This window comes from Budorcas taxicolor, chromosome 17 (assembly GCF_023091745.1).
Source record: "Budorcas taxicolor isolate Tak-1 chromosome 17, Takin1.1, whole genome shotgun sequence".
In the NCBI taxonomy this organism is placed as follows: Eukaryota; Metazoa; Chordata; class Mammalia; order Artiodactyla; family Bovidae; genus Budorcas; species Budorcas taxicolor.
Genome location: NC_068926.1, coordinates 20,731,296 through 20,751,512, shown reverse-complemented (window position 1 = coordinate 20,751,512; position 20,217 = coordinate 20,731,296). Strand labels below are relative to the sequence as shown.

General features: G+C 38.8%; 1 protein-coding gene across 1 annotated transcript; it reads right to left on the bottom strand.

Moving 5' to 3' along the window:
- Nucleotides 1–373: 373 nt before the first annotated feature.
- PCDH18 (protocadherin 18) lies at nt 374–13,698 on the bottom strand. The gene is made up of 4 exons (XM_052654947.1): nt 11,212–13,698; nt 10,320–10,405; nt 10,067–10,230; nt 374–1,314 (listed from the first exon to the last, which is right to left on the bottom strand). Exons 1-4 carry the CDS (start codon nt 13,696–13,698, stop codon nt 647–649), a joined length of 3,405 nt encoding a protein of 1,134 aa, XP_052510907.1. The 3' UTR covers nt 374–646.
- Between the last annotated feature and the right edge of the window lie 6,519 nt (nt 13,699–20,217).

Genomic DNA, 20,217 nt, shown 5'->3' with positions numbered 1-20,217 from the left:
GTAGGAGCCTGGGAGTTAAAAACTGATTCTACTCCTATTTCTTTAAATCATTGTCTGTGAAAGATACTTCCCAGTCCTGAAATAAAATTTCACTTCATGTTTCAATTTTACTGTAAGAATTGAACTATTAGAACTAGCAGAGAGCAGTAAAAACAATAATAACAATAATAAAATAAACAGTTTACTGATGCTTACTTTTAAAAAAAAGGTAATGAAAAAAGATGGATCACTTAATGGAACTAAGAATTGAATAATGCTTTAGTGGGGTTATTCCTACAAGATAACAATTTCTTCCCCAACATAACTAATCTAAGCAGTGCGTTTATTCTTTGTGGTTGAATATTATATCAGATTTAAACAGTGGCTAGTTTCTACATGATTAGGAAAGACATGTTTGTCATGGGAGTAAAAAAATAAAATTTGTCTGTTAAATTACACATAAATATAAGGTACAAATGTATTTTTAAAATACAGATTAAAATAATCACACTTGCATTGTGTACATACGAAAATACAGTATTTAATATTCAATATACACAGACACATTTATGATAAATGCAACTATTTGGCAATGCCAGTTCTTTCAGGGTTTTTGCTGTCTCCTATTTCCATAAACCTGGAAACAAAAATGCTCTGCCAACATTTCCTAGCTCTGGCGGACATCCTGAAGCAGTTTGTTAATCTCAGCCACTAGCTCACTGGCATCCATGAGTTCATGTTTGCCGTCATTGAGGTGGTTAAGCACATTGTCAAAATCATCCTCTTCATAATTCTCAGGGATCTCCTCCATAGCCGGCAGCCATTTTGAAGAAGGCTGCACACTGGAGTGAGTTCCAAGTGGGGGCCCAGAGTTGTTGGTCGGGTTTTGAAAATGCGTACTGGCTGCCCAGGCCGCCACCCCCTGTGGGTAACCCACAGTCTTGGCTGGCAAAGGTCCCTTCCGGCGTTCCAGTGAGTTGGACCGGTCCATCTCACTGCACTCAGAATAAGTGTCCAGAGAAGGGGGCAAGAGGCGCTGGAACACGCTGCTCATTTCCGAGAGCAAAGAGGACGTGCTGGTGTCCCCAGAGTCCTCCTCACTTGGGGAGTCTTTCCCAAACGTGGAAAAGCTCTTCTTCTTCTCACTAGAGTCTACAGGCTGCACGTCATCCTCAAGACTCTGATGCGGATGCTGCTGCTGGGGCTGTGCTGGGAATTCCTCCCCGGGAATGAACATGTTGCTCCTATAATCCGAGGAGGGTGAGGGCAGCGGCGGCATCCAGCACTGGTCGGAGTGTCCCAGGACCCTGCACTCTTCCGTGCACAGCCTCATAGCTGTACTCAAGAAAAGCAACAGGGATTCAGTGTTACGCGTCGTGTGACTCAAACATAATAGAAAAAATCGTAATTTTATTTTTCAAATACACAATTTTAAACCATCATCATGATACTAACCTATTACTTTATACCTTAGATGGACTATAATTACGACTTTAATATGACTGCTGGTTTTATGGACCTAGTGTATGTGTGTGAAAGTCTCTTAGTCGTGTCTGACCCTTTGTGACTCCATGGACTATACAGTCCAGGAATTCTCCAGGCCAGAACACTGGAGTGGGTAGCCTTTCCTTTCTCCAGAGGATCTTCCCAACCCAGGGGTTGAACCCAGGTCTCCTGGACCTGGTACGTATACTTTTTCTTGTCCATCAAATAAGAAAGGAGGATTATGACTCATGTACTTCTCAGGAATATCATCTGCTCCTCAAGCAATAAGAAAATGGATGGATAACTTATGAATGAAAATGTCTGGAAGAGAGCTAAGGTGTGAGTGATGAAATATTTGCTGAACATAAACTCTATGAAAACCCAGAGGTGTACGGTGAAATCCATAACTTTAGAATGCTACCAGATAAGCCTTGAGTAACACCTTTGAGTACCTTCTATAATGTAGTCTATCTGACCTACTTTACTTTTAGTGGAGGCACTGAGACTATAATAAATGAATAAGTAATTATACTTATCAATCTCTCATAAAAATATACTGGATTATTTACTGACTTGTTACTTAAAACAGCAGTGCAAATTATCCTCAACTACCAGCCATCTGCAGTTACTCTGTTAAGAAGAAATCTTTTAGAGGTTTTAAATTCAAAAAGTTGGAAAAGTTATCAAAAGATGAAGAATATGAAAAAAAAATGAAAACAAACCACTGGTTAGTTCTTCCAGATGTTATGATGCCCCATTGGAATATGAGTGGCTACACTCAGAACATAATCAGTGATATGAGAAAACCAGGAAAATGAAGAAGAAGGGAAAAATCTCTAAATTTGGCAAATATATTAACTACATAACCACCAAGAAATGTGAAGAAGTAAAATACACTCCACAAACCATCCATCTTTTTCAGTGATTGTTAGGTCCTTTCAATATCATGATTTCATTTTAGCTCAAATGACAGTATGCAGAAAATGCAAACTAATTATCTTAGATTTGAATTAAAACTGGATTGATATCAGCCATACTTATACATTCAGAGCTAATTCTGTAGATCTGGCTGCTGAAGAATGATTTCTCTTCCAAATTATTGCTGAAAAGGATGACTGTTGAACAATGCCAAATCCCCTGTCAGAGAGAAGCAAGTTGTTGAGTGTGCTTTTTGCTGTATCCCCAGCACTAGGTAAAGTGTCTGAAGTGTCTGTATAGACTAGGCATTCGCTACATATTTTCTAATTATCAGGGAAATGCAAATCAAAACACACAATGAGAAATCACCTCCAACCTACCAGAATGACTATAATAAAACACAAACACAAAAACCCAAAGGATAACAAGTGAGGGGCGTGTGGAGAATTGGAACGTTTGTACACTGGTGTTAGGAATGTAAGTGGTGCAGGTACTATGGAAAATAATATGGAGGTCACTCAAAAAATTAAGAGAGAACCACCATATGACCTAGCAATCCCATCTTTTGGATTTACCCATAAGAATTGAAATCAAGATCTCAAATAGATACAGCACTCCCCCTGTTTAGGAAAGCACTACTCACAATAACCAAGATGTGAAAACAAACTAAACATCTATCAACTGTTGAATGGATAAAGAAAGTGTAGCATATGCATAGAATGGAATATTATTCAGCCTTAAACATGAAGGAAACTCTCTAAAATGTGACAATGTGGATGAACCTTGAGGACATTAAGCTTTGTGAAATAAGCTAGTTACAGGAAGACACATACTGCATGATTCCTTGTATTTGAGGCATCTAAAATGGTCCAATTCAGAGAATCCAGGAATGAAATGGTGGTTAACAAGCATTAGGCAGACTGGGAAATTGCTAATTAACGAGCATAAATTTTAAGTTAAGCAAGATTAAGTTCAAGAGATCTGCTGTAAAACACTGTACCTACTTGACAATATCACACAGCTAAAGTTTGGTTAATAGAGTAGATTCCATATTAAGTGTTCTTATACAATAAAATCACTGCAGATGGTGACTGCAGCCATGAAATTAAAAGACACTTACTCCTTGGAAGAAAAGTTATTACCAATCTAGATAGTATATTCAAAAGTAGAGACATTACTTTGCCGACTAAAGTCCATCTAGTCAAGGCTATGGTTTTTCCTGTGGTCATGTATGGACGTGAGAGTTGGACTGTGAAGAAGGCTGAGCACCGAAGAATTGATGCTTTTGAACTGTGGTGTTGGAGAAGACTCTTGAGAGTCCCTTGGACTGCAAGGAGATCCACCCAGTCCATTCTGAAGGAAATCAACCCTGGGATTTCTTTGGAAGGAACGATGCTAAAGCTGAAGCTCCAGTACTTTGGCCACCTCATGCAAAGAGTTGACTCATTGGAAAAGACTCTGATGCTGGGAGGGATTGGGGGCAGGAGGAGAAGGGGACGACCGAGGATGAGACAGCTGGATGGCATCACGGACTCGATGGACGTGAGTCTGAGTGAACTCCGGGAGATGGTGATGGACAGGGAGGCCTGGCATGCTGCAATTCATGGGGTCACAAAGAGTCAGAAACGACTGAGCGACTGAACTGAACTGAACTGATACAATAAAATTGGAGAAGGAAATGGCAACCCACTCCAGTATTCTTGCCTGGAGACTCCCAGGGACAGAGGAGCCTAGTGGGCTGCCATCTATGGGGTCACAGAGTTGGACACGACTGAAGCGACTTAGCAGCAGCAGCATACAATAAAATAAAATTTTGGAAAAGACTTATGCACAAGAAAGTGAAGAGTAAATGTCGCCTTTCAGAAAAGGAGATGTAAAGGACTTTGTTCAAAGGTGTGGAAGTCCCTGCTCTTCATCATGTGCATCTCGGAGATAACTCTGTTCTTATACCTCATCCATTCTGGGTCTCAATTCTTAATAGAGAAGGAGTCAGCTGAAGAACAAAAATGAGGGTAAGAACCGTGAGAAAAAATGTCCGATTGTTAGGAAGGCTAGAAATTCAAAGTACAGAAAATGATGGATAGTGTGAATGCCAATCCCATGAGAATCACAATGGGGTGAGAGAAAGAGCAATACTGAGAATCCTTGTGTCATTTTGCTGTGAAGAAAAGTGACATTTAAATCAGCAAGAATAAAAAATATTTAGATGTGCTGACTTCAAGCATTACTATTATTGGGGGATATTTACCAACTATTGTTGTTTATCATATACGGACAAATCAAAAGATGTTGAAAGTAACTGGAATACCTCCACAGCCATGAGGTTTTCTAAGCACCGAAATAACTATCAAATGGTAATTAATTTTTTCCTTAATTCCCTGAGTCTCTGAAAGTGGAAAGGAGATCTGTCTGTATTGTCTTACTCACATCCTTTTAGAAGGAAGAGTAACAGACCTAATGACATCTCTTCAGTTGTTTTCTGGCCCTTAATTCTGTGGGAAGGTCTTAATTGTTTGATCGAATTTGTTTTGTTTATGTTTAATGAGGGGGGAGAAAAAGAAAAATTACACAAGCTTCTAAGACTCCTGAGCATGATCAGCTTTCTAGAGAACTAAATGTAATGAAAATCACAATCAATACCATCTGAGTAATTAAAACAACAGTTCGTATAAAAAATAAATTTGGTCATAGGAATTTTTAGGCAGGGAATGCTATCTTATAACTTCACAATAAATAAATTGGGCTTTAGTTATAAAATAATAAATTAATATAAACTTTTAAAACTAAAAAATATGAAAAATTAATGAATAAAGATTAATGGGGATAATTTTTTTTTTCCGCTCAGTCGTGTCTGACTTTGCGAACCCATGGACTGTAGCCCACCAGTCTCCTCCATCCATGGGATTCTCCAGGCAAGAATACTGGAGTGGGTTGCCATTTCCTTCTCCAGGGGATCTTCTTGACCCAGGGATTGAACCCAGGTCTCCCGCATTAGAGGCAGATACTTTAACCTCTGAGCCACCAGGGAAGCCCAATGGGGATAAGGAAGGCTAAAATAACAGAGACGGAGGAACAGTGGCACAGAAGGGGCATTTCTTAATTTCATTGATATTTTCAACCTTTACCCCAAGACTCAACTGTGCGAAATCATTCTCAGTGTACATACAGCTTAGTGTCACAGATGTTCTACACCATATCCAAGAATCAGGACTTGTTGGCTAGTCGTGCAAGTGGCCAATCTTCCTCTGTTCCTTGAAAGCTCTTGTCCGGTGATTAAACTTTCTCTGAGGAGGGAAAGTCATGGGGAAACAGAAAACTCTGTTTTCCCACAGCAAGATGGTGAGTTTTCTCTGTGTACTAGACCTTATATTCAGGACAGGAAGCAGGCATTGATTATAAGAAGGTAAATATATGCCTAACTCCTATCAAGCCATTAGTCATTGAGTTATCAATCTATTAAGAGCCTGACATATGTAAAATGGTGTTATAGCTCCTCGCCCTCAAATGGTTTCCAGTACTAGAATAATCAAGTGTGACAAATGAGGTCATAGATGTCTAAAGTGTCAAACTATATGATGCTGAGACAATATGTTAAAAAAAAAAGTAGGATGTCACTTACATGCAGAATCTAAAAGCTATAACTGGTGAATATAACAAAAAAGAAACAGGCTCACAGATATAGAGAATGAACTAATGGTTACCAGAGAGGGTAAGAGAGAGGGAAGAGAGGAGGGGCAAGATAGGGATAAGGGATTAAGAGGTACAAACTATTAGGTATATTCTAAACAATTAGCCACTATTCTATATAACTATAAGTGAAATATAACTTTTAAAAATTGTGAACCACTGTATTATATACCTATAACATATAATATTGTATAGCAACCATATTTCAATAAAAATAAAATTAAAAAAAAAGAGTAGGGGTGGATGCTGAAGCAGTTAAAGAGAAACTTGAAACAAACTTTGAAAGATGAATAGAATTTAGATAGACAAAGTAAAGACAAGCTAATTTTTCAAGTAGAAACGTGAACATTAGCGAAGGATTGCTGTGTTATGTAGAAATGACCCTGCCTTTTGCAAAAGATAAAAAAAATAATAAATTTAATAAGCTAAGACTGGATTTCACTGGCCTTGAAATGTCAAGACAAACAGCTGAATTAGGTGTTGCCGGAAAACAAAAGTCAGTTACTGTTTTTGAACTGCTGCTGCTAAGTCACTTCAGTCGTGTCCGACTCTGTGTGACCCCATAGAAGGCAGCCCACCAGGCTCCCCCATCCCTGGGATTCTCCAGGCAAGAGCACTGGAGTGGGTTGCCATTTCTGAAAAAGTTGTTCAAGCTGTATGAAAGAAAGTTTTGACAAAGGAAGAAGCTATTGGAGAGTGAATATCACTTCATGTGCTGATACAGAAAAGCAACCAGAAGTAGGGTACCAGCCATGAGAATGGAGAGGACATAGAATTAAAAAGGAATGTTTGAATTAAATAATCATAGATGTTACAATGCTAAAAAAAAAAAAAATGAAATGAGCTCAGTCAAGGAGTATCGCAAGGACATCCTGGCAGGAGATTTTGCAAGCATTTGTGTAGAGTTGTAATTCAAAGTTGAATGAGTAAGGAAGAAAGTATGTTGACAAACATGAGCCAACAGACAAAAATGCATGCTGACTCTACTGTTCAGAATGCATAGTCCTCCTGTGGGAATTAATAGAATGAATTAATAGAATGAATGACCAGAAATGACCCTGTTGGCAGGCAAAGCAATATAACATAATCTATATTTGATCACAGTCTAATGCAGAAAAAAACAGTTGGAATAAGACACTGAAATCCTAAAAATATCCATGCTTTAAAAAAATTGTGCTGATTTCCGTTAATGGCATTCAGATGTGGACTTAACATGTTTTTCTACTTGGAGTATTTCCTGGGAATACAAAGTTTACAAAGCAAAACTTAAACACACTAATGTGTTGAAAGAAACTGCAAATGTGAAGAATAAACCAGAATATGGGTAATGTATCATCAGAATGATGGTGATAATTAAGTATAGATATTTGATTATGCACATTTCTATACTAGCCAAGCATACAAAAAGCTTAAGATATTTTATGGATCATTAGTGACTTTCTGGTGCAATGTGCCTCTAGAATGCTGCTGCTACTGCTAAGTTGCTTCAGTCATGTCCGGCTCTGTGCAACCCCATAGATGGCAGCTCACCAGGCTCCCCCTCTAGAATAGTTTCTACAATACCCCACAGAGACAAGAAGCTAACAAGGTAGAAGTGTATGTATTGTAATACAATCTATTAAAATACAGTTACATGGCCTAGCAAAAGAGCTCTCCCACCACACACCTAGATTAAGTATAATTTTGTGGAATTCCTTTTTAAAGACTTGTCTACATATTAACTGGTGTTATTAAATGGTAATATAAAAATGACCCTCTAACTTTCAAAAGAAATGTGACTTAGGAGGAGTCTAAAGTCACTCACTAAATAAGGCTCTAGTATCTACAGTTTATCAATATCCACCTATTATTTCCCCAATTATCCTTTATTCTTTAATTCAAGCATTAGATAACTCTCCTGCCATGAACATACCTGGCAGTGGTAACTTTGAAAATATAGGCTAGAATGAAAGAGGAGTTGTGACCTTTCTTTAAAAAAAATTAGACCATGATTAGTTATTGAATTAGAGAATTTCAGAGTTAAAAAAGGACTTTAGGCATCATTTGGGCCCAGCAAGGTTATCCAAGCAGGGGCAGTTATACTTTTAACTATAGTGATAAATGAATTGTGTCAATGAGTCAACTTTCTACAATTGAAAAAATAACTTAGGAAATATTGGTATTATACCCATGATATGTTTCCATTTTATGAAATAATTTAAGTTGGGTAATTATATTATTGAAAATTAGGGATCAATATTCAAAATTTGAGTTCCATCAGTATTATAGAATTATAGAAATTCAGCCAACTTTTTCATTTCATGGATAAGAATAACAAAACTGTTTCTCTATAAGCAAATTGTCTGAGGCCATATATATTCCACTAGTTTTTTCAAGAATTTCTCTTTAAATTGGTCTAGAGAATTTATGAATTTAACAAAAACAAACAAAAAACCCCCACCATGAGTGACTGTGTATCAGCTTTCAGTGTACATTGATTGTAGCCCTTAATGCCACTAGAAGTCCTTCCCGTACATCATCCTGTCAGAAATGCAGTATCTATTACAATAATAGCATAATTAAATAAGCAGCATTCCATTGGTTCTCAGACAGGTAGTAAGACTTTAGAAAGGCAAAACAAATACGTCCCTCAAGGTATTAAAAAAACAACAACAACAACAAACTTACTTTATATTATTCTTGATAGATTTGTGTTTCTGAGTAGAGGCATGGGTTCAAATCTCACCTCTAAAATATACAAATTGCTTGATTTTGTATACTTTTTTTTTTAACCTTTATAAGCTTCTGTTTTCAAATCTTAAAAAAAAAAAAGAACACTACTGTTACTACCATCACCACTAATTGCTATGCCAGAGTGCTGGGAGAGGGAGAGCAGGTCCTGAACTTATGAGCCCAGAGGAAGCACTGGGGCATCACTGGTAACTGTGACTGCGACTGCCTGGATTAATACTCCTGCAGCTGCTGCCACCATTACGACTACAGTTTACGAGAGCTAGCATTTCTATTTACTGATTTCCACTGAGTTTCAGTGGCTCTCTGAAGCTCCCTGAAGTCTATTTCCTAAACTATCTTATTTATCTGTATTTAGGAAACAGTTGTTCATGGACTCACACAGGTAATAGAGTTTTGTTCTCCTTTTCTTTCATTTATCACTTCATTTATTCATTTATCAAGTGGCAGTTATTTGATCAACATTCAGTGGAATTTAGAAATATAAGTAGCCAAAGGAATAGGTTCTGAAGGGTTGATTTAATATTATAGTGTTTAGTAACAGGGTTACTACAGTGAGGCAGTCAGTATTTACTCAGCTGGATCTGAGAGTTTCTACTGTAGGATTAGAGGGGAGGGACTCTAAGGAAAACGTGGCTCACAACTTAATAGGTTCTCCTCCATCTAGCTGTGTACGTATAAATTCCCCTCTTGGACTCTTGCCCCTCCTTCATTACAGTGGAGACATAAAATGAAAGGTGGCAAAAAATATTCCATGCTTGCCACCTACAAAGATGCATTCTTTTGCCTATTTTTAGTGATTGAAGTATACCATTCCCTAGAGTATTTTCATCTCTGATTATGTGAGTTGGTTCCCATCACAGGAAATGTGTCCTCCAAATTATAGTCCTGCTTACCACTAGGCACCAAAACAGGCTGTCTGAATAAAAAACAACCACCCAGTAATTTGATAGAATTGCTCAAGAGTGCCCTATGGCAGTAGTGGATGAGGGAGAAAGAGGAGGGAAGTGGTGTGGTTTTTTATCCTCCTCTCCCCACTCCTTCCTTCTTGTCCTCTTAAGCTTTCCTGTTTATTCCCTTTCTCTACCAACTGATTACTATGAATTTTAATTAAACAATATAAAATTGTTTCAATTTATGTTCATTACTGATAGTGTGCATATAGCTACTTTAGTACAAATTAAAAATAAAAGCATGGGAGAAACCACTCACTCCCACTGGGGCAGTAGACCTGAAAATAAGGATTTATCTATCACCACACTCTTACCTGCTGGAATTCTTCCATCTGTAAGAAACAGATCACTGAATCCTTCACCCAGCAGCCTGTCTATTGGAGAATCTCGCCCCAGATCATAATCACTGTCTCCTGCTTCACTGTCACCACGGCCACTGTCTTTCAAGCTAAATTTGTCCATGTCTTGAAGGGCATATCTAGAAAGAGAAGTCAGGGAAAGTATAGATTTTACTCTTCAGCATTAGGTTATTGGAGATATAATAGGTAACAGGAGGGTCATTCATACCTATAGCTCCTGGAATATTTGTTTCCTCTAAAACTTGGCCTTGGCTGATACTGTCCCTGGTGAAGCATTGAAAGAAGCTGGGAGACCTGCTGGAAACCAAACAGACTATTGATTCCTGGACACAAATCCCCCAGTACTCAAAAGCTTTAAGCAAGCAACTACAGTTACTACTCACTACTTCATCCTAATTAATTGAACACATTATCTTCATTTTAAAGACCTACACATGTTAGACTCTGATAGACCATGCAACCAGCCACCAAACAGAAATGAAATAAGTCCCAGAGAGATTTAGATGTTATCATACAGCTGACATTTTCTTTTTGAAAGGGGATTCCTTTATTTAAACAATGACTGATTATCTTTATTTTACTGTTCAGGTTAAAGTGATCAGTTATAAAAATACATGGGAAATGCTGTAAAAATACATGGGAAATGCTGTAAAACACGTGTAGTCAAAATAATGTCAGAAAAATTTCAAAAGTTGAACAAATACACATGCACTGGGATGGGATTCTGGAAGCCTCCATTTTTAAATTTTTCTTAGAGACCATAACTATGAGAATTAGAGCAAGCCCCTTTGTTTCTGGCTTGAAATATCATAGTCTGAGGATAAGGGGACTCTAATTAGATAGTCCTTTGCTAGCTTCACATTTACTTTTCGACATTACACATAGTACATGCAAGCAGATTCTTTATGAAAAACTTCAGACCAGCATGCTGAGGTGTGTATATTTGCTTTATCTACATAATGTAACGTGCATCCTATTTAATTTCCATTTTGTTAGTACTGTTACTTAGTAATGGAAACATTTAAGAACTAAGGCATAGACAAACTTCTGACCACTAACAACTGAGTGTGTCAGGGAATAGGTGCAGGGTGTGATCTTACCTCAACAGCAGGGGTGGCATGGGTGAGTTCTAATGAGAAATTCTCTGGCACGTGGTTTGATGAGATGGTCACCAAACTGTTGAGGGACTGGTGACTGTTGTGACTCTGCCGGCTGCCCATTTGCCCTCTTTCTAAGGTGGGAGATGAAGACGGAGATGACCTGTGATGAGATCTGATGGGCAGGGTGCCGTTAACGGTAGGCACCAATGTGATGTCCCCTTTGTGGATCTGCCTGGAGGGTCTTTTAGGGTGATGCTGGTATGTCGATTCTGCTACCCTGCAGTTGTAGGATCTAGTGTCTTTTTTTTCTCGGTTACACCTAGTTGCAAACAGCACCATAATAACCAACAACACTGCACAAATTGCTCCTAAGGAAATGATTATAATCATGGAGACATCCAAGGGTGCCTGGCTTACTGAGGTCATTGCTGTACTTGTCACCGACTCTGCATATTCAAAGATCACACACTTCAGAAGGACTTTGGTATGCAGCTGAGGATTGCCTTTGTCCTGGATGACAACTGAGAGCTCCCATTCTGTGTAGGGAACAGATTCCATGCTTACGTTGGTATGGATGTCACATGATCGTGGATCAATTACAAAGATATTCTCCTCATTACCTGCTACTATGGAGCAGCTGAGTTCTGCATTCACACCAGAGTCTCTGTCAATTGCCCTAATTCTTGTGACATGAAAGCCGCTTTCAGCCCCTTTGGGGATGGAGATTTCTGCCGTGTTATTGCGCAGTACAGGCCCTATAACCACAGGGACATTGTCATTTTCATCAATGATGGTGAGCACAACTGTGGTATTGCTTACAAGTTGCTTTGGACTTCCACCATCTCTTGCTTCGACCACAAAAGTGATCTGACTCACCTCCTCATGGTCAAAGATTCTGAGGGCATAGATGGCTCCATTAGATGGGTCAATGGTTACATATGTAGTTATGGAACTTCCCAGGATAAAACTCTCCAAAATGGTGTATGTCACTTGCCCATTTTCTCCAAGATCAGGATCTGTGGCTGTAACGGTGGTGATATATGCCCCGGGTGAGTTATTCTCTGAGATTGCAAATTCATATCGACTTCTCTGGAAGTGGGGTGGATTGTCATTTATATCATTGATTTGAACAGTAAAATGTTTTACTGTAGAGAGACTGGGTGTCCCCTTGTCCTCAGCAATTACAGTCAAACTGTATTCAGATCTCTTTTCTCTATCCAGCGTGGCATTCGTCAAGATTAAATAATTGTTTTCATAAGTCTTCTGAAGTTTAAAGTGACCATGTCCATGAAGCTTACAAACTATTTCTCCATTCAGCCCAGAATCCTTGTCCTGAACCCTGACCAAGGCAACAAATGTGTCAATAGGATCCCCTTCAAAAATATAAGAAATTTCTTCTTTTCCAGGGGACATGAGGTTTATACTAATTTCAGGTTTATTGTCATTAACATCCACAACCTTAATTATAATTTTGCAATGTGCTGGGATTGAATTTGGACCCAAATCTTGAGCCTGAACATCAATCTCATAGGATTTGGTGATTTCATAATCCACCTGCTTGAAAAGAGTCAAATGTCCTCTTTCTGAATCAATCTTAAAAGTCTCTATAATTTTGGGAGACACATGACTGCTGAAGGAATAGACAATTTTCCCATTAGCGCCCTCATCTGGATCAGTGGCATTCAGATCAAGGAGCAAAGTGCCAACAGGGGAGTTTTCTAAGAGTTGTATTATATAAGACTGCTGCTCAAAAGCAGGGCTGTTGTCATTAGAGTCTGAAATACTGATTTTTAGTATGGATGAGCCAGACCTCTGAGGCACCCCCATGTCGGAGGCGGTGAGCTGAAGCTCATAGCTTGACTTCAGTTCCCGATCCAGCTCTCTGACCACTATGAGTTCTGCATACTTCGCTCCATCAGTCCTGGTTCGAACCTCGATATTAAAAAAATCATTGGCAGAGAGAGAGTACGTGTGGAGGGAATTTTCCCCCACATCTGGATCAAATGCACTGTCTAGAGGGATACGGGTCCCCACGGCCGCGCTTTCTGAAATCTCAATAGGTATGAGAGATCTTGAAAACTGGGGCGAATTGTCATTAATATCCAGCACTTCAACTTCAATATGGAAAAGCTGCAGATGCTCAGTGGGCAGAGTGATCACATCAAACTCTATGGAACAGTTCAAGTTTTTCTGGCATAGTTGTTCGCGGTCAATTTTTGATCCTATGCTGATTTCCCCGTTATCCTCGTTGACCACGAGTAGAGGATAATTTCCCCGTTGCATGGCTCGGAAGCGAACAGTAGAAGGATTAGGTAGCTTAACTAACACATCAGCCACATCCTCTGATAGTCTTGCAATTACCGATCCAACCCTCTGCTCCTCATAAATCCTGTATTTCAAATTCTTGCCCAGCACATCCAAGTTGAAAGACACCACCAAGAGTGCAAAAACAAACGTAAAGTGCATTTTAGCATTCATTTGGTACATCGGTCAGTTTATGAGATTCCGCTCACAGAGCAAGTTAAAACAGAAAACCAATCCCCTCAACTTCCTTTGGCAACTTAAAGCTAAGCTATATTTGGTACCGGAAACTTGAAAGCGTCTCTTAATAACACAGCACAGCAATTAACAGCTCGCAAACTTTTGCTTTATACACACCGTGTCACGCCTTCCAGATATTACCGGCATGGAGTCCAGCCCTTGCATTTGTTTGGCCGTTCGTCCTCTTGGCAGGCAAAGAAGAGTGTCACCTCCGCGTTTTCCCCCTTGTGTAGTCGGAATCCATCTATTGCAGGGTGCCGGCGGAGTCCGCAATGGATCTTTCCCGAGTGATTCTCTCTCCTTTTCTCTGCTCGGCTGCAGACTAAACGCCCGTGATTGCTGACTCCAGTCTAAAATCTGTACAACTTCACTTCAACTCAGACAAAGCTCTCTTGCCCAGCGTGTGTTGAATCGCTTCCAGCCAATCAGCGTCCTTCCAAATCAAAAGCTGATGGAGTCCCCAAAGCGAGGGCTGGGCAGACTGGAGAGGAGGATGGGAGAAGGAGAGAGACGGGGAGGGCTGGGGGGCGGGGGCTGGGGGCGCGGGAGAGAGCGAGCCTGGGAGAGCAGGGCCGGTGGGGGCTGGGGGAGCAGGATGCGGGAGGCTCCGTGACTGCTCCTGCCTTCCTCCACCCCTCTCCCTTCCTCCTCGGCATCTACTGCATTCACTTTCTCTGAGCGTGCCACGACAAAGGAGAGACAAATTACAGAAGAAAAACTTTAAATCAACTTCTGGTCGCCTTTATTTATTTGGTATTTTAAATTGCCCTGGTTTTCTTAATTGCCCTTTCTTCTTCCGCAAACATGCAATCATCTTGCTTTTCATAGTCCTTAAGTACTGGTTTAACTTAAAATACCTCTAAGTGCATTTTTTTGGTGGAGGAATTTAATAAAATTTGAAAACTTGCTTCTAATTAGGCTTGTTTGCCCGCCTCCTTCCCCTCCCCCTCTGTAAATACTTGGGTCTTTCTCCTTTTGTGAGCACAAGCAGATTTTCTTGTGCTCTGTTTTAAAGAACAGAACTAGTAAAGAGGTTTCATTTTCTGTTTTTCTTTCATCTTTATTCTTTGAAGATAAGAAAAAGGCTATTTTCCACTCTTGATTTCTCTTAATTAGCAAGATTTAAAGAACACCTTAAGATTCGAAACTAATTAACAATATAGTTCTACCTTATAACACTTCTTGCCTGGAGTTTGGCCAAAATTGGCTATGATATTTCTTTGCCCTGTACTTCAAAAAATCCTATTTACCTTTGGTAAAAGACATTTCATGGTTTAGCATGTCAATTTCTACGGAAAAAATACTAGACTATCTATACATGGTGAATCTTCACAATGAATACTGGGGGGACACGGACTCAGAAATTTACAAGTCAGATTTTTATAATATATGTATTATTTATGAAAGCACTTTTAGGATTTGTATTTTAAAAACCCAAAGCTTGTTTACATTGAAAAATAAGATGCCTGAGCTGAAAATTGCATTTTGTGTGCATCAAAATGCTAAGGAAATATCATGGGAGGCTTGTGCTCTATCCAGGTCACAGAAACTGATATGGTATTCTTATTTGAAAATATGATTATTTATGATGTTCTTTCTGCTCTGCAATTCCTTTTAAGTTTATCATCATGGCTCTATTCTTAATGCTTTTTTTCATACCTCTTGCATTATTCCTCAGCTGTCTTCATCCACTTGCATATTTGCTGTTTCACATAATCTCACTGTCACTTTTTTCCCATTTATTTTCTCCCACTCTCTCTTTTGCCCCCTAGAAACATATAAAAAAAGTAATTTTCTGATTTTTCCACTTTGCTTACTCTCAGCAGAGCTCAGCTAAAGTAACTAAGAAGATTCTTTCCAAAAAAGAAAGCAGAGGAGTCTCAGCGTGAATTCTCCTTCTTTTTAGGCATTCAAAAGCATTTTATAAGCCATTGTCTTTTTCTCCCCCCTCCAGAAACCAGTGCTGTGTGGCAAATTGTGCAGAATAGAAATGCCTATAATGAATGTATTTAGTACTGGGTCACGCTGATGAACATTCTGCCCCCATGAATAATACTGTTTTACAAGTTTGTAGCCCTTTCAAATTGCTGATCCCAAACCCTATAGCAAAACTAGGAAACCTACCACAACCAACTGGGACTTTAGAAACCCATAGCCATCTGTCCTAGATCTCTAACAATCTGAGCCAATAATTATATCAATTCAGGCTTTAGTGAACCCCTTTGCAGACACCAAAAGAGCAAAGAAAAGAATTAGTGACTATTCAAAGTTGGGGTGAAAATTCAAAGGTAATCTAATTCTATTAGTTCTAGGAGAGTTTTCTTTTTGGATTTGGTAAGTCTACTTCCCAATACCCCAAGAGCAATGATTTTGATTATCTTAATGTAAAAGACATTTTTCCTATGCTTAAAAAGTAAAAATATCTTAAAAATCTTTCACTTATTTCTGACAGTGAGCTTGAACAGAATTAACTGTTGTGAAAAAAAGCTTCAGAAGTAACTTACTGAAATATTTGAAATTGATTAGAAATTAATATAAACTCATAAGAAATGCGTTTCCATGAGTAAATCAGTAAAGAACGTTGAATCCTTTCATGCAGGAGGGCTTTTTTCTCTTGTTGTATCATCCTCACCAAATACTGCTTCATTTTCAGCTGGTCAGTCTCTCCCTGAGGAAATATATATATACCTACATGATAGTATTTTGCTTTTGATTTCTCCTTAGTGTATATTACTCTGTTTTTTCAAACTTGTTTTCAAAAAGTACAAAATAGAAACTAAATCTTTCCTTCGAACTTTTGACTAGTTCCAGCAATTCAAAATGTCCTTATTTGGTAGCCCTGAATAGAAAATCCTAAAAAAAAAAAAATCTGTCCCTCATATCCCTTGCTGTTTATGAAAGGGTTTGTGTCAGGGGAGGAAAACTGATAAACTTCTGTTAGTTGTTATCTAATGATGATTGGATTTAATTTTCTTCTTGAATTTTACAGTCATGAAAAAGTGATAGACCCTGAAACAACTTCTTAGATATCCTAGTGATGAAGCAGTGATAGAATGTTCCTTAGTGTCCAAACTCGTGTGACATGGAGGCCTTTGCTGACAAGAAAGAAGAGGGCTTCTTCTCTTGAGGACTGTGGCATTCTAAGTGATGATAGCCACTCCAGTTCCTGGAGGAGAATCTGAGCTACTTCCATCCTCTTGTGCATATTTTATTCACAAGTATCCTTTTACCTCATCAGCCTAAGTTGGCCGAAAATTGCTAGACCTAGAGAAAAGATACCAGCTGGCATAGGGTATATATCCAGTCACTTCTACCATGTCACTTCTTGTGATAACTTTTGCCTCTTCTGTCCATGGGATTCTCCAGACAAGAATACGGGAGTGGATAGCCATTTCCTCCTCTAAATCTTCCTGACACGGATCAAACCAGGGTCTTCTGCATTGCAGGAAGATTCTTTATTGTCTGAGCCAGCAGGGAAGCCCAGCAAAAACAAAGCTTTATAATTCTGAATCTTTAATGGTTTCTTTCCTACTGAAGGTGCTTCCCTTGTGGCTCAGTGGGTAAAGAGTCTGCCTGCAGTGCGGGAGAGCCATTTTCAACCCCTGGCTTGGGAAGATCCCAAGAGAAGGAAATGGCAAACCACTCTAGTATTCTTGCTGGAGAATTCCATGGACAGAGGAGTCTGGTGGGCTACAGTCCATGGGGTCACAAAGAGTCAGACACGACTGAGTGACTAACACTTTCACTTTTCTTTTTTCCTACTGAAGAAGAGAGGAAGGGTAAGACTCAATTGTAAAGCTCATGTACGTCTCCATTACATCAATGATAGTGACTTTTTTGGCCCTGGAATACAAACTTATAGTCACTAAAATTATATCTCACAAATAGATGTCAATTTTGTTTAAATATTTTAATTTGTATTACTATGGGATCTCACAATATTTTTGCAAATTGGCATACCATGATAACCTTTCTCATGCCATTCGTTGTGAAATGCCTTGTCGGAGGAACCTATATTCTTGCTTGTAACAAACCTAACAGTTACTCTACAATATATCTTCGGAATGAGGTAAGAGCAAAAGCTTTACCAGCCAGAAGTTGTTAAAGTTAAGAAATCTCAATACTCTGGAACTATTTAAAATGAAAAGCTTGACTTTTCATATGAGCCCAACTCATGTACCAATGCAGGTACCATCAGGTGATAATTGTATAATCTTGAACAGTTTATTTATCTTCTCCCAATCTGGCTAATCCTGTGGGACTAATCATTGTTTGCTATAAAGAATTCTTATAAGAATTTAAAAAACTGTATAGAAGAAACATACAACAGAGAGAGTAAACACTAAACAAAGGTTAGTTTCCTTTTCTTAGCCTCTGCGTGTCTGTTTTCTTCCTAAAATCCACTGGAGGGGTGGAGGAAGGAGTGTGAATTATAACCACAGTCCTTCTGGCTTTTCAAGCTTTTGGTTTAGATAATTATATAATTTTATGCTGGAAAGATGAACCTCTCCCCGTTTTTGATTTATGAAGGCCACTTGTGAGCCATAGTTGACAAAGCTAATAGTAATGATCCATGAAGGTCTTGAAAACTTGGTGGTTCACTGAAGAAAATTCCGTAAGATCCATAAACCTATTTAAGTATACCTAGACCCTAAAACATAGAAATGTATTTAATACTGCAATACAGGTAGAAGAAGTTCATGTTGTTCTCCCTGTATTCATTTTCTAACCTGTTCAAGAATATACAATATAATATCACTAAACAGTATGAACTCTTTATTGGGACATAGTTATGAACATAAGATCTAGGACTGAGACATGAGAATGGATCCTAAATTATCCTGAGACTTGTAGAATAGAAATAGATTTTATAAGAATTCTGATCAAAACAATGGGATAAATGCCCATATGAGGACCACACACCTGCAGGCAGAGCTGTGCAGGTGCCGGGAGGCAGCATCAGTGGAAGGCCTGGAAGAAATGGAGTTCATGAAATGCAGTGATAGGTGCTAGGCCAGTTTTATCTGAGTGGGCAATCACTATTTGGGATGTCCTGCCAATGGTAGAGTGCCAAGTTCCAGCAGATGACTTAAGGGCTGACAGCAGGCAATCAACTGAGTCCAGAATACCAGGCACACAGGTAAGCTTTTCATTTTAGGACTTCAGGTCTTCTAAGCAGACAGGTTATGAAATTAGTTATTAACATGGAGAGAACAAGATGGATACAGGGACCTAAGATCCAGTATTCTGGAAATGGTCATTTATCAGGAGCCTAGTGAAGATTTGAGAAAGATCACAAACTTAAACTATATGGCAGCAGAGTTGGTTTTAGGATTAATTATCAGGACTATCAGAGAGGCTCTTAAATTTCTTTCTCATCAGGATAATATCCTGAGGCAGAAACTAAGCCTACACACCGCATTCCAAAAGTTACTGCTGAGAAGATTCAAGGAACTCTGGGGGACCTCAAGTCCTTCTGTGAGTTGAGTCTGACTTCTCAGTTTACAGCACCGCTATACAGTGTAAGGTCCAGAGAGCAGCAGCCTGGCATTATCTGGAAGCTTGTTAGAAATGCAGAATTTCAGACAGTACCCCAGACCTACTCAAACAGATTCTGCATTTTAATAAGATCCTAGGCTGATTCCTATGCACATTAAAGACTGAGACACAATGCTACAAAGAGTAATCTATTGTCTGGAGTGGTTGAAACCCTAACATAATGGTACTCACATCCTATGTGCTGTGAGATTTTGCTCCTCCAGGGAGTTTAGACAGTTGGGACAATTGGCATATGGTGAAGATTACCACAGAAGGACCGAGACTTAGATTCCATTAATTCCCAAATGTAAGTAGAAGTGATATAAGAAAACTTCTCTATTTAGCTAAATTCATAGAAAGAAAAGGGAATTGAGCTTCCCTCTGGATTCAGTGGTTTATTATATCAGTTTGCTCCCAGTCCTCATCTATTTAGAACATACACTTTTCATTTGGAAGGGGAATACTTTTCGAAAAAAGAAATCTAATTCTTTTTGAGGAACTACTTCTAAAGACAAAAATGTTTCCAATGTCACTACGTATATGTTTATTTGTACATATGTGTGTGCTTAGGCATTCCCGATTGAGTGTTCTGTATCTGTCAAGTATATATAAATGGCACATTTGCATTCTGTTTTCTTCATGCAGATAGTCCTTTATTACTCAGTGGTGTGGGAAAACAGATCTTGAATACACTATTTATCCTTAACTATTTCTAGCTCAAGATTTCAAAAAAATAGAAATTGAAGTGTGACAAAATTTGTTGCCAATGTTTAAATCTTTTGTGTTCATATTAAAATCCTTTTCACATGTAGTACCTCTGAGTGTTCCCAATAAATATCTAATTCATCTAACCATTTTTTTTCCAACCAAGAGCATCCTACTGTACATAGATTGGTGTCTACTCTTCAGAAAACATTTCTAAAAGTA